The sequence below is a fragment of the Echinococcus granulosus genome (genome assembly GCF_000524195.1).
Source record: "Echinococcus granulosus chromosome Unknown EG_S00144, whole genome shotgun sequence".
NCBI classification, from domain to species: Eukaryota; Metazoa; Platyhelminthes; class Cestoda; order Cyclophyllidea; family Taeniidae; genus Echinococcus; species Echinococcus granulosus.
The window spans coordinates 140957-155450 of NW_020170524.1; the positions used below are offsets into that span (position 1 = coordinate 140957).

At 42.0% G+C, this 14494-nt stretch overlaps 4 protein-coding genes across 4 annotated transcripts; 2 read left to right on the forward strand and 2 right to left on the reverse strand. All coding sequences in view use genetic code 11, as the record gives it.

The window, feature by feature from the left end:
* Positions 1 to 3687: 3687 nt before the first annotated feature.
* On the forward strand, positions 3688 to 5252 carry EGR_09360 (neutral sphingomyelinase; the record flags this gene model as incomplete). Its single annotated transcript, XM_024498609.1, has 3 exons — positions 3688 to 3750; positions 3837 to 4316; positions 5211 to 5252. 3 exons carry the CDS (start codon positions 3688 to 3690, stop codon positions 5250 to 5252), a joined length of 585 nt encoding a protein of 194 aa, XP_024346990.1.
* A 978-nt stretch (positions 5253 to 6230) lies between these two features.
* Positions 6231 to 7385, reverse strand: EGR_09361 (putative trans-2-enoyl-CoA reductase; the record flags this gene model as incomplete). The annotated part of the gene is made up of 3 exons (XM_024498610.1): positions 6231 to 6748; positions 6784 to 7084; positions 7116 to 7385. The coding sequence occupies 3 exons, from the start codon at positions 7383 to 7385 to the stop codon at positions 6231 to 6233; spliced, it is 1089 nt and encodes a 362-aa protein (XP_024346991.1).
* A 496-nt stretch (positions 7386 to 7881) lies between these two features.
* On the reverse strand, positions 7882 to 10801 carry EGR_09362 (RNA-binding protein 42; the record flags this gene model as incomplete). The annotated part of the gene is made up of 6 exons (XM_024498611.1): positions 7882 to 7997; positions 8083 to 8277; positions 8357 to 8644; positions 10048 to 10398; positions 10461 to 10606; positions 10749 to 10801. 6 exons carry the CDS (start codon positions 10799 to 10801, stop codon positions 7882 to 7884), a joined length of 1149 nt encoding a protein of 382 aa, XP_024346992.1.
* An 815-nt stretch (positions 10802 to 11616) lies between these two features.
* EGR_09363 (hypothetical protein) lies at positions 11617 to 14494 on the forward strand (the record flags this gene model as incomplete). The annotated part of the gene is made up of 7 exons (XM_024498612.1): positions 11617 to 11641; positions 12335 to 12540; positions 12630 to 12803; positions 13401 to 13530; positions 13840 to 13915; positions 14004 to 14214; positions 14405 to 14494. The coding sequence occupies 7 exons, from the start codon at positions 11617 to 11619 to the stop codon at positions 14492 to 14494; spliced, it is 912 nt and encodes a 303-aa protein (XP_024346993.1).

Sequence of the window (14494 nt, forward strand, 5' to 3'; positions counted from 1 at the left end):
CTACACAGACAGTTGGAGTCAAATTGTAAAACACCTCGCCTACTTTATCTACCTTACAGTAAGACCTTTAATTTGTGCTTTTACACTAAAGACGCTGTCGCACATTTTGCACCTTTCAGATGCATAGATTATTCAATATAGAACACAAACCTTCGTGTTTTTTGTTTATTTCAATCCCCTTTCTTTGCATAATTTGCAGTTACATGCATGAAAGATTGCATGAATTAGTTGCCACGCATTTATGTTAAACTACGGTAAGCCATGTGCTAACTTTGTAATTCTCGAATCTCCTCAAAAGAGATTCCCGTGCTCAGCCATCCTCAGGTTTCCACCCGTAAGCGAACTTGAGGGCCACCAAATACAAGTGGGCTTAATTTGCGTGTGTAAATTAACCGTTTCGTAATTCTTTTTCTCCTTCTTTAAAATCGTGAAATGAATTGGGTTCGACGCATTGATGGTGGAATTGGTTTTATAAGTTTACCCATGAAAAGTATCTTTCTGCAAGAGCCATGTGGGATTTGACAAATATTCGAACTTGTCTAAACGACATTTAGAAGAAGTATTTCAAACACCTTGCAAAATGCTTGTTTCTGAAACCGATTATCGAAGGTAGGAACATGAGGAGAGGAGCAGGAGGGTCTTTGACCTTTTATGTCAAATGCAAGAGTTTTGTGGATTTTTTAAGGAAATGGCAACATACTACTTATTTGGCTTTTTTTTGCAAAACCATCGCAATGAGATTTTGAATGTCAAGTTGAAGTGCCTCATGATCTAGCAAAATCTCTTCAACAAGTTTTAATTATACGATGAAATTGAAATCAAATTACTCCACGTTAACCTTCCACTTGACACCTTTGGATAGGATTGCTGAAGTATCGTACAAGAATAGTTCCACTAACGTTTAACTCGTTTACCCCGAACATTTTAATGATAGAAGGAAAGCAAGACAGGTGCTGAGATTACACATCTCATTAGTCTTTAGGTGAGTACCTGAGGTTGCTCGGCGTCAAGTCATATACAGGCACAGGCATTTCCGCAGTCTCATCAACGATTCATTTTGGAAGTGGTTCCTTCTTGACTCCTTTCAGCAATGATGGTAGCTGAAATGCCATCTCATTATTGGGATTCTTGAAGGCATGGTTCAAGGACCTTTCCCGGACTACAGACTTCATAATACCGGCTGCCATCAAACCGGTTTGGCATTCTGTTATTATCTCCCGTACATTTATTAAGGAGTTATGTCAAACTCAAGCGTCCATTTGGATGCTCAGGGGAGACTGGGGGACAGCCTTGATGGCACTTGTTAGAAACATTCTAAGGGGAAGAATTCTATGCGTAAGCATTAGTTCTTGACATCACAGAAGGGAAATTACGAGTCCCAGAATGTGTAAAGGTCCATCAGAAACTCTGTTGGAGAAGCTCCTCTATCAGTTCCTTTGTTAGCGATCTGGAACGATCTGCAGATGTCCACAACATTCACACGAGACGTATTTTTTTCTCTCCTCCTTGGCATCTGAATAGAATTTATAGGGATGATTAGACAAAATAGCAAGTTGAAAGTGATCTTGAACATTGGCTCTGTGAAGCTATCGCTTCTGTTTGGACAAACTGCTGCTTTGAGGCAAATGTTCTAACGAATAGCAAAAGAGCATCCACCTGCCTTAAGCAGTATCAATCTAGTGAATCAGCACAATAGAGTTCACATGGGGGATCTGATTCTGGATTCACTCATTACACACTTGAACATATTTGGTCTTGTTTATTTGCACACAAATCAAGACCTGGTTAGAAGTATTTTGTCAGATGATTAGAGTACCATTTTTGTTGACTACTTTGGAATTACTAGAAGTCTGTTATCTTGCATAAGACTTCTCTTTATTTCTGTTGGCCACCTTGAGTAATCTGCGTCAACAGAGAATGCAACACTCTTTCAAGCTTTAAGCGGATGTCGAGTTTGAGCTAGTTAGTAAATATCAACGCGGCTTTAGTTGTTCTTCCATCATAGGTACGCAGAACTTCAACCATCTACAGGAGACATCTTTCCTCCGTGACATTTAGGCGAGATAACCAGCCAATGATCCCGGATCTGGGTTTCCATCCCCTTGCCACCAAATTGGCACCTCGTGAAATTAAGAAAAAAAAATAATAGGATCCAAGACCATGGAAGAAGGCTTTCTGTTAGTGTACAGAGTAACCCTGGTGGCTGTTTATACCTTTTCCAGAATTTCTTTTTCACCATTTTAAATTGGCTATTCTGTTGATACTATCATCATGTCGCTGCTACAAATTTACGGCAATACTCCAGCCGTCAAAGAACAATCTCCACCAGGAGCTTATAACGTTGAGCGCCTTTTAAAGGAGTCATTTCGAAATCCTACCACTGTCGACCGTAAAATTAACGCTAACGTAATGCGATTGAATCAATGTATGATGGAGTTTATAATTTTCATTCTCATATTTAACTGGAAGTGTGGAGGGCAAGTTAGAAGTCTATAAACGGATTGTTTTTGTGTGGAAGATGCAGCTAAACGGTATAACTAATTAACATGTTGCCTTGAGGTACACTCATAAATGATTAGATTGCCTAGCAATAAAATATTCGGTGACCATAAAAAGCAATTACCATTCTCTGTTCGTGTTGTATAATTCCAGTCGAAAAGTTAACCTTGAGTTGTGCAACTGGTCACATGGGTCATTTCTGGCAGAGAGTCCCACGTAGTTTACAATCCTGAGAAAAGTGAGATAACAAATTAATGTATGCTTTAGGTGGTTTCTAAGCTGCCTTGTGGTGGTTATTCAGTGTATCCACCCCACGGTTTTCATTTTTCCTTTTCGGTTCGTAAACACCCGATTACTTGCCACTGCAAGAAGCATTCAAGTAGAGGGAAATTTTCAAGAAGTGGATGCTGCACCCGATTTCGCCATAATCTCTACCATATTTGCACACACCTTGGGGGGATCCAACTGTTCAAGATCTCACCGTCCCAGCTTTCTACACGCAGGTTGAATAATTGCAGGAATTAAAAAAATTTGAGACTGAGAACGGAACTGTCGCGGGCAGAATCGTCACTGGCAGACGTTGAACCGCGTTTGTAATGCGTTTAGCCTATCAGTGGACCATTACCTCACTTCTTAAAGTCCAGCGTGGATACAAGTAAGCGCGGTTTTTACGCTTTCCTTCAGGACGGACATCATCACTACACACCGTTCCAAACATGCACAATACTGCTGTCGTCAGCCGAGTTGATTTGTGGCGTCTGACTAGGCTGTGAATTTAGCGCCTGTACAGTACCGCCACAGCAGCATTCGCATCCATACCTCAAAAACTGAAAGACCTGATTGGACTGAAACGATTCTCATAGCTTCCTACAACATAATAGTCGCGTTTTTGCCTCTGGGGAATCCGTAGCCGTTATCTGGCATCAACTACCAAACCATTGCATATGCAGCGTGGGAATGCTTCAAACCACGGCTGACAAAAGACTTGTTTACGTGTGCTAGAGCCAATCCACAACAAGCGCAACATACTTGCTTGCCAAATTTGGGAACCGATACCCTGTAAAGTCCCTTTTCATTGGTATCAAGAGCTCTAAGTATTTTTTCATTACCTTAACAATAAATTCATTAAAGCCTTCAACTTAGTGTCATTTCACATCGTGTATTTTTCAGCCATTTGTAGGCGTCCAGATGACACGTTTCAACGAGTCACGCACTCTAAAGCACGAGATGGTGACAAAGGAGGCGATCGCGGTGCGCTATTTGAGCTGAGCAGAATCAGGTTACCACCGTGCGATTCGTGTTTTCACCTGCATATGTAACCACACACGCACATACAGGCAGGAGCTGCTCACTCATTCACCTACCACTTCACTCGTCTCACTCTCCAGGTCATGAATATACGCATCGTTACTTGTGTGCTCCTTGGCATTGCTATTCTATTCACCATAATCGGTGTGGCCACAAATCAGTGGATCGGAGACAATCTTCTACGCAACAGCAGCAACTACAGCGTCACCGCCAATGCTGTCGGCTACCTTCTGATAGTGGGTGCGGTGCTACTTTGCATCACTCTCATCATCGGCATCGTGCAAGTTAGGCGATCCACTGAGTCCTTCTGCCTGTGTGTTGCCTACTTCATCACTCTCTACCTTGGAGTGGCAGCTTTACTCGTTGCGGTTATCGTTTACACTGAGATCCTTGCTAGGCAATGGTCCTACTTCATCTCTGTGGTCGGCTGTGTGTTCGCGCTTCAAGTGGCAATCCTCGTGCCCACGTATACCCGTTGCACGATGAAGCAAACTACAACCCGCCGGACGGTTCGTGTGACACGCTGAGGACTCTGCAGCAACAGTTACGGCAACGACTACTTTTCTGCTGCTATCGCTTCAAATGCTTAGTCCCTTTCCTCTACCCCACATTAACCAATTCATTCAGTTATTTATTCATTTCAGCGTTTCTGCCTCATCGACCAAGTAATGGAATTGTTCTCCTTTATCACTCTGCGTGTCTCCTTTTCATGCTATAGCAATATCGGGTCTGGTTGCCTTTTCCGTGCAAGAAATAAGTACCCTTTTCCTATCATGTTTTTGAAGCTATTTGTGATTTTTGTTAGCTTCGCTAAATGGGAGATTTGGAAACACTGACCAGCTGAGATGAGGTCGAACCATAACATCGCATTCCTATTGTTAAAGGAGCCGCAGACTTTCAAAAGTGATATGGCAGATCCCAAGTAAGCAAGTGTTTGCGTTATTGAAGCCACGGATACGTAATTAGATTAGCTATTCAAGGGACTCTGAAGGTTGTTGATGCATTTAAACTACCATTGGCTTGAGGCAGCATTCATCTGTCTTTTTTCTACCTCCCTCACCATCCATTACAACGTAGTCGGTGCTTTTTGAGCCACCTAAGAAACAGAAACGCCAGTTACTCAATTTTCTTGGATATGAGAAGGCATTTGCTCCCAATTTCATTGATGCATCTCGGGAAGCCCACTGTGTCACCAGTTGCATAGCAAAAGGGAAAATACACTGAATTAACACCCCCTCAAGATTGGAAGATTCGGCACAGCGAGGCCATTTCGTGTATCCAATTTCTAGGTTTGAGGAAAAGAGCTTGAATGTGGAGCCGCTCAATGCGAGATCAGAGTTAAGGTAGTCTCGAGGGTCCACCGTTCTGCGTTTATTCCCCCTCTCCACTTTGTTTACCTTTAGAGACGTGAAGGAGGAGGAGTTGTCACATGTCCACGTAATTAACTTCTTCAAATGAGTACTGTAGATGGCTTCATAATGACCTCATCCAAATGGTTAGAGTTTTGTCGCTTTAGCTGTTTATAGCCTTCTCGTAAAACAGGGGATTGGAGTGAATGCCAAAGGTAGACGTCACCTCTGAGCGTTTTCACACATTCACCCATCCACGACTGATTTTCTTCCCCTGTGGCATCAAGGCTTTGTATTTTACCCAAAAAATAGAAAAAATGTTTTTTTTTGGACTGTGCTTGTTTGCCACCGCCACCAATGCGTCGCTTCAAGTCCTCCCCAGATTAACATTGGCAGCGGCGTATTTCAAGAACCTCCACTTATCAAAAGGCTATTTCCAGTATCCAGTCCTTGCAACGAACCACATTCGTGACGCCGATCGCGCTTGAATTTGAATAAGGTACAACGGCCTCGTAGCATGAAAGTGGCGAATGAAGGTGAACAGGGTCATTGTCAGTGCTTCGGTATGCAGAAAGTCGCTGCGGCTTCCAAAGCCGTTTGTGGCTTTTTCATGTCTCCAAATGAAACCTGTAGCTAAGCCGATGCCTGGCAAACACTCACAACCCCCAATTTTACTCAAATCCTTGCAAATCTATAATTATTCTACACGTGAACGGGATGAATTGGAGCAAGGTAGTACGCACAATGGCTAATTTATGCACATTCGTATAGTCCAAGGAAATGTATGCACAATTTGCAGATAAGCCAGAAAAGAGACGACAGTACTTCCAATTTGGTACATCCAGGACTTCAGAACATGGGCACTTAAGCTGTCAGTTCCCCTACTGGCTCATTTCAATTAGCTACCAAAATCCCCCAATGAACAATCACATTTACCATTCATTTTATTTAAGGGGGTTAAAAAGTTAGACATTCGAAGTAGCAAATCAAGAATCTCCAAATTAAAGAGAAGTGATTGTTACTTCGTGGGAAACCAAATAAGTTTACTGAAACTCTGAAAACACAGAAGCAATATTAAGAGACCTCTGGGAAGGACAACACGTTCTTGCGTGGCAAATCCCTGGGCGTATCATCCTTGAATAGAGCCTTGGAAACGGCAGCCTTCCATTCCAAGTGCGGAAATAATTCAGCAGGAGAGAGCTTGAGTTTCCCATCAATTATCCAATTTGAAAGTTCATCAAGCCTTGCCTGTATCTCCTCCGCTAAATGCGATTGATTCCTTCTTCCCGAAAGCCAAAATCCGCGAATTTGAATACCTTTAAAGATAAGAGCACTAATGGGAGTTGGAATTGGTTGTCTTGTCATTCCACCATAATTTATGAGGAGCCCATGTTGATCGAGGCTCTTGATTATGGTCAGAGCTGGCCGACCACCCAAGCAATCAAGGCCCACTTTAATTTTGCCCAATTCACTAAAGTCTTTCCGTTGTTTCAGCTCCTCTTCCGTAAGAACCACGGTGCCTCCGAAGTCTAGAAGCGCCTGACGCGTGGACTCCGTCTTTTCTGGTGTGTCACGGGGTCTAAAAAGATTTACTTAAGCGTGAATTATGCTAAACAACAAAGCCTACTTGTTCTCACACCCATCTGTTTACACATCTGCATTACGTAAATGCCAACGGCGCTCGTCGCCCCATTCTGAATAAGGCAATCACCGGGTTTTAGTTTTGCATGCTCATTGAGCATGAAGTAGGCCGTTAATGGATTGACACAAAGCACAGCCGCCTGTCTAACATCGAGCCTGGGGTTTAAACAAAATAAATCAGATTCGTCGTAGATAGCGACATTGCGCCAGGTTCCCAAACCCGGTTTCGCAGGAATGATAAGATCACCAGGTTTGAGTTTAGAAACTCCAGGTCCACATTCCAAAACCTAATATAAATGAGCATAAAGGGATGTTTACATATCCTGCACCTTCATTTCCTGGGACAGCTGGCAATGATGGCTTTAGTGGATATGTTCCTTGGATAGCATTAATATCGGAGGGATTGATTGGGCAAAAACGATAATTAACAAGGACTTCCTTGTTTTTCGGGGTCCCGATGTCCACGACCCGATCGTAGAGAACATCGAGGGGTTCACCATGCTCATTAAGTGCAATTTGCCAGCTTGAAACATTTCTGGAAAGAAAACTTGGTTTCACTATACGTAGGATGCTTCTCAAGGCCTGCATATTTAACAGTTGAAAATCCAAAAGTTGCGGAAAACCGCCGCCGTTCCCACACACAACTTTATAGCAGGCGCTCTTTATTATTACAAAGGCAGTATTTATAAAGTAATTTTAGAGTTCTTCTTCAAAATATGGTTAAAAATAAATGTTTACTTGCAAGAACGTAATTGTTAAATAGTCGAATATAATGCAAAACTAGTATTTGACTGCTTAATTGTACATCACATTCCTGTGAAATTTTGGTTTTCATGTCTTAGAAACGGCACCCCTGTGAGTCCGCTGACCAGTAATCACAGCTAGTAACTTAGAAAAGTTAAAATTCAACTTCCTTCTGTATAGCTGCATGCGCCAAGACCATAGCATCGTTCACGCCCTCCCCCATTCCCACACTATCGTAAATCCCAGCGGAGCAAAGACCCGCGTGTACACGAACCACCCCAACCACCAGAACGACAAACCATACAAAATGCGTCTTATTTGTGGTAAAAAAGAACACCAATTAAAGTCTCAAGCCCAATCTCTTCTTCTCCTTCTCCTTCTTCCGGTAGGTCTCCAGCTGCCGATTTCTCCAGTCACTCTTCTTCAACTTGATCGGTCGATTACCCACGTACTTGCCTGGATGTATAAGAGAAAAGGGAGCCATATCCACAGGGTTTCCAATGAATAAAAAATTGCGAAATTCAATCGTTTGAACCCTCACCATTCATCTCTCGCATAGCACGTGTGAAGTCATTGGGGTCGGAGAAGCTCACAAAGCCGTATCCACGCGACTTTCCGGTTCTCTTGTCTACAATCACCTTGGCTTTGCGAAACGAGGGATAACGCGAGAAGGCACGAATTAGCGTATCGTCGGAGACTTCATTTCCCAGATCGCCGCAAAATATCCTGAAGTCATCTACGAACGCACTGTAGTTAAGTAGAGAAATTGGAGAATAAAGGATGAGAAATTATTATGGCACCAGTCACCAACTCACTGGGATCCCAGTCAGACAGTGTGGGATCCTCCCACACCATGCCAGCGGCGACGCGTTTGTATACCTTCTTCTGAAAGGAGTAGGGTTCTTCAGTGAGACTGGCCTTGGAGCGCATGGGCGGGGCCACCGAGGTGTCCAGTAGCGTTAAGCGGGAGGCGCCGCGTTGAGATGGTGAAGTAGTTGAGGAAGAGAGTTGTGTGGGCAGAAGGCTTTGTGGTACCACAACCGTTTTGCTGGGCACACTAGGCACTACCTTGGTGGCTGGTGTGGCTGTGGCCGACTTGGTGTCTGCAATAGTGGGTAGTAAAATCAAAGCAGAGTGGGTTCAGAAATTATGAAATAGATACAGATTTAACGACAAAACAATAAGATTAGTATTTTATGAGTTGAAATAAAACAGGTTCAAATCTAGCGCGGTCGGAAATGTGACCCAGAACGAATCGCTGTTGTGTAGCGAGATCTCAAGCAAAACATTTACTGGGTCATATTTCACCAAGAAATGTACCTCCAAGATATTCCACAGTGGCACATAAGTTCAATGTAGACGTTTCAAACTCGTCAGTATGTGAAGGTAATGAAAAGCATTCACAAATAAAATACATGCTTGAATCCCATTTGACTCAAATGTAGTGGGTCAGTGTAAAAATGAATGCTAAGGATGACTCAAAAACATGTACGTATGTAAATAAGAAATGCTAGAACTACAAACAGGCCAATATAAAGCATTTACGAACGCGAGATAATAGCGAAACACCATATCTGTTTCATCGAACAAGAACGTAAACCTACATCCTAGCATGGTTAGAGAAAATGAATCAAAAAATCCTACACTACCAACAGTTCACCAACGCCTGATGCTCAAAAATGCCGAAACACTTTCACATTTGCTAAAATCAAGACTCGTTTTGCGTGGTAATATGAGAAAAAAAACAATGGACAACGGGGATGGTACCCTAAGCAACTTCCAGACACAAATCGTGATTTGTATTTTGTTCAATTTAATGACAGGCGGTAAGAAAGACTTAAGAGAAACCAGCGGAGAAACTAATATAAGGAATGTTATATTCACAGCAAGTGGAGGGGACCTAAGTATAAGAGCCATTGCGGGAACGAAAAAGCGTTCTCTTTGGAATATTTGCGCAAAATCATCAAAAAGCCTTGAAGCCTCTAGCAAGCATTAACAGCACGTGTTGAAAGAACAATACTAAAACCACGAATGAAAAGATAAACAGAGGGAATCTATAAAAAAGAGCTTAATAGTTTTATTTTTCCTCTAAAGCTGGAAATAAACATTTGGCTAATCAGATAATCCAAAGAAAAACGGATGGAGGAAAACTCGAGAAACCCCAGATCTGGTAGAAAAATGGCCTTCAATACTTTAGCACATATTCAAGGGCTAAGAATTTTACAGCTCGTTAATAAGTGCCAATGAGCCCTTCTGACCCCCACAACGCGATTATATACCAAAGCGATTCCAAAGCAATTCAGAATATACCAGGTAGCATGGCCTGTGTGATTTTAAAATCATGAAAAGATAGGTAAATAATGAACTAGGACTGCCCGCTTAAACCCATGGAACTTGGTCGCACCAGACACCAGGAAATCAGAGTATATAAGATAATTCCAAGGCACCATGAATTCAAGATCGACTTTCATCAATGCAAGACAGAAAGACAGCACAAGCAGTCTACCTGAGGCAGTGGAAGCGGTGGCTGAGGCAGGAGTAGAAGCTAAGGAGGAAGAGGGAGCAACTTGGTGGTTGTAGGTGACACCAGCAGCAGCAGCCAAAAGAGCACGCGTTACATCATCGTCAACATCAAAGGCGTCGGCGGCAGCAGCTAATTTAGCAGCTGCCTCGGCCTCTCTGTTGGCCCGTACGGCGGCTGCCAGCTGTGAGGGGGCAGCCATTTGAGGAGGTGCAGAAATGACAGTTGGCTGTGCTTGAATTACCGGTTGTGTAGAAGCAGGAGGAGGCATGAAGGCAGGTGGAATAGAGTAGTTCGGCGGCATATAGATGCCAGGGGTGGTAGGTGTTGCCATATCTAAAAAAACCATCAACACCAAGTATTTTGAACAGAAAAAGGGTCACATTAAAAACACTCACATTGATTTGCTGGCATTAGGCCTGGAGAGGCGAACTGAGAGCCAGGAACGTAAGGCATGGAGTAAGAAGAAATGGGTTGGCTATAGTGTAAGGAGGTTGCGGGTACAGATACTTGAGGCGTCTGGGAAGCGATTTCAGCCTCAAACCTAATAATTAAAACGGAACTAGCAAGATCAATCTTCGAGCAACGAAAAAGAACCAAAAATAACATAGACTAAGCAGAGAAAATCACTCTGAAAGACGTGCGATGAACAGGCATCACTAGGGCAGATAGGCACATAAGGATACCTCGTCATTTCTTCTTCCATTTTGCGTAGCTTTGAATCGGAAGTCTCTACCATCTTCTGAGGGGTATGTACAACAGCAGACTTAACAAGAAGCACGATAATTTATAAGGAGCGGTGTTGGGAGATGTCGAAGCAAACGAGGCAGTCAAATTGAACCCCAGCTTCATTAAAAATTAAAAAAGACAAAAAATAGCCTTGCAAATTTATTTCAGGGCTGTGAATATAATTAATCATCCAAAGGCCTAGTTTAATTATATAATCAAGTTGCATGAGAACGTAGGTATAAAAAAGTTAAAGTAGCAATATTTTTGCAACTATGTGGATTTAAATTGTGGAACTTTTTTGCTCATCATCCTTATCAGTCTGCATTGTGGTCGGCTTGTTTTTTTGTATATTCATGTTAAGATGTTATGGAATACGATGTTGGTTTACCCGTCGGTATTGGTGAGGCGCCATTCTTGGACTTTTGAATTTGCCTTCCTGTACCTCGCTGGGTGGGCTGGCCTTCGGGCTATGCCAGTAGCCCAAACACCTCTGTGTTGAATATATATTTTGTCCGAGTATTGGTGGCAGCGGAATGCGAACCCCGTCCTAAAACACATGTATCCTGTTTTTCACTGCTGCATAATAAACCTCAGCGAAGCGGAGGAAGTACATATGCCACGGATAGGAGAATGGTGATGACCCCTAACATAAGGGTTGAAGCTGATGTCTACCTTCGGCATCAATCCCAGCCCCGTGTTCTGCAGGAAATCTATTAACAACTGAAGCGACAGTATCCGTGAACCATCTGGAAGTGTCTTTACAGACTTCCCCTACCTTTTAAAGTGGGAAAAACGTGGCAAGGAGGAAGAGACGCAAAACCCCCCATGGATCTGCCAGTGGTCCTGGAGAGTATTGTGTCTTCCTTCCTCTTCAGGGAAGTCTCAGGACGCGACAATTATTTTTCGACGAAGCCCTCAAACACTTTCCTTAATCGTTGTGTCTCTACAGTACAATCCTTTCAAACTGATTATCAACTAATTATTGCAGTGTTACCATGTAAAACTAAATAAGAATAACTCTTGCCTGGTACTGGTTTGTTGAAGGATCAACATTTTTCAAAAAAGCTTACAAGTTAGATTTTTGTGGCAGCAATTATAGTTCACCTATTAAATGTAAAATGTTTTGATGTAGCCTTGGGTTGTTTTTGTTACTCAACATTTAACGTTGTCATTGGATTTGCTTGTGTAATTAATCAGGATCTTAAATGAGTTGTTTTGATAGTAAGGATCGTGCTGGTAGAATGAATTGCATAGTATAATAATCCAGTGATCAGACCAAGGCCAAAAGCATAGTTAACATTATCGTTGGCACTATTAGTTGGGGTAATACCAGTAAGCAATGTATGTTATGGATGTTGTTCGTTACACATTCCTGAATAAGCAAAAATAATAGTTAAGTGTCCTGGAAATTAAAAGCCTTTGAAGATTTTGCAACAGAACTTTTGGTCGGAACAAAGTAAAGTCATCGCTACTGCTATTTTATAGCACGATTTTCTTGAGGACCAATTTGATCGCTAAGATCTGCGTTCTTCTTATTTTGAAGGAGGCAAGCCCAACCCTCAAGCTTCCAACCCCGAGTGTAATGATAAGCTTGTAAAGGTATTTACTCGGGAGGAATGGGTTCAGCTTAATAATCGCATACATGCAAGCGAGATTAGTGCAGCCAAATTAAGAATGGATACTGAGGCCCGCGAAAATGTCAGAAACAGGTCTTTTGAGATTCACAAGGACTGGACAAACACCATTTTGGTAAGAATCTTGGGTGGTTCTTGCCATTTTTTCCTTGTCCAATGTCACTAGCCTGCCCATTTTATGGTTCCTTTTGTTTTCACGCAAAGGGTGCACGAAAGAAGAAGTTGCATGAACGAGAGGAGCGTTTGAAGAAGGAGGAAGAAGAAAGAGTGGCCGTGGACCTTGAATGGGCTAAAGAGCAGGCCAAGGACCGCCTCAAAAAGCTTTGCATTGCTCGCACCGCCCAGTTATATGATACGTCTCGCTTAAAGAAATTCCATGTACTTGTTTAGGTTCTTATTTTATAACTTTTTTCTCGTCACATTTTACCATCGAGATGCACTGGATGGTCTCTAGGTGTCGTATCATCTACCTGCCTTTGGTATTATTATGAGTCTAGTAATTTAAAATACGGGAAACTGGACTAAACTCTAGGTTTTCTCTAAAGTTTATTTACAGATAGGATAAGCATAATCTACTGCCCCCTTATATATCATTAGTTTACATGAGCACATAAACTAAAAGACCCAAATTATTAATTACTCAAATAAACATTAATCTACCATTTTTGCCGCAATAATTTAAAAAAAATTGATTTCATTTTATAAGACTTTTAAAATACATGACCTATTGGAACCACGCCAAGAGGTTTTGCTGACAAACATTGCCAAGTTGCGAACATGTACTACTTAATTCATTTTAGGATTTTAGGCGTCATTAAGTTTGTAATCGGGGACAAAATCAGCATTTAACTGAAACGTAGAGGTTAGGAAAGCAGACTTTAAAATACATTGCTTTTCAAGGAACGCGTCATGGTGAGTGGAAAGTCAAGGATTGAATGGATTTATGTCAGACTGGAGCATTTTTTTGAAATTCAGGCAGCTTTAAGATTGGGCGATGCTTTGAAGGAGAATGATCTTCAACTCCAATTAAAGGAACTGAAACGGGAGGCTGAATCCAAGAAGCGTGAAATGGAATATCGGGCCATGATTGATGCAATTACAGCGGGTCGGTGTGCTATTTTTTGATTATATTGCTCAGTACCCCATGTATTTTAGAAACGATATTGGAGCTACTGTCATAAAACAGCAAAAATGGTAAAATTATTTAAAAGAAAGTAATGGTCTGTAGGTTGGATCAGAAAGTACATTTTGTATTAATCATGAGGCCGTTCAGAAGGTCTGCTTAAAAAATCATCGCAGAGCTATCAATGCAAATACAAGGAGGTATATCGTCACAATTATCAGCTTGTGGAAGGAGATATAAATCATTGCTACGTTCATGACAGAGGCTCTAACGATTGCATTTTCGTTTTAGCTGAGAAGAAAGAGGAAAAAGAGATGAGGGAAAAAAAGGCCGCCGAACGACTAGTTCACGAATTCCAACGTTCACAGTAAGTTATCAACACAACAGATGCCAAGGAAGTTTGAAAATCTACCAGTTGCTAAGGTCCACATAATGGAAAAGACCTATGTGTGTAGAATTGAGGAACGTCATCAACAAGAAGAGAAGGAGAAGTTGGCGTTGAAGGAGGAGGGTGAAATGATCCGAAGCCTGTCAAGGGAGGCGGAAAGAACGAAATCGCGGATGCGCGAGGAAAAACGGCAGGAGCAGAAAATGACGACTAGAGACTTACTTGAGGAAATAGAGAACCGAAAAAAGATGCGACTGGTAGAGAGTATCAGGGATAAGGTAAACTTCTATTCGGTGCATAAATTAAAAGTTACACGTTATATAAACTTTATGTCATTTATACCCATGCAAAATTTTTGAAAGAAGGAAGAAGATGAAGGAAATTATGTAGGCACTGACAGTTGGCACCAATAATCGAAAATTATATTTTTACTCCACTTAACCATGTTTAAAATTTAATGACTGCTAGGAAGAAGACGAAAAAAATCTCATCTACGCAGTTGCTAAGCGCCAAATGTGTTTGATGCAAATGGAGAAGGAAGAAGCAGCAGCAGCGTGA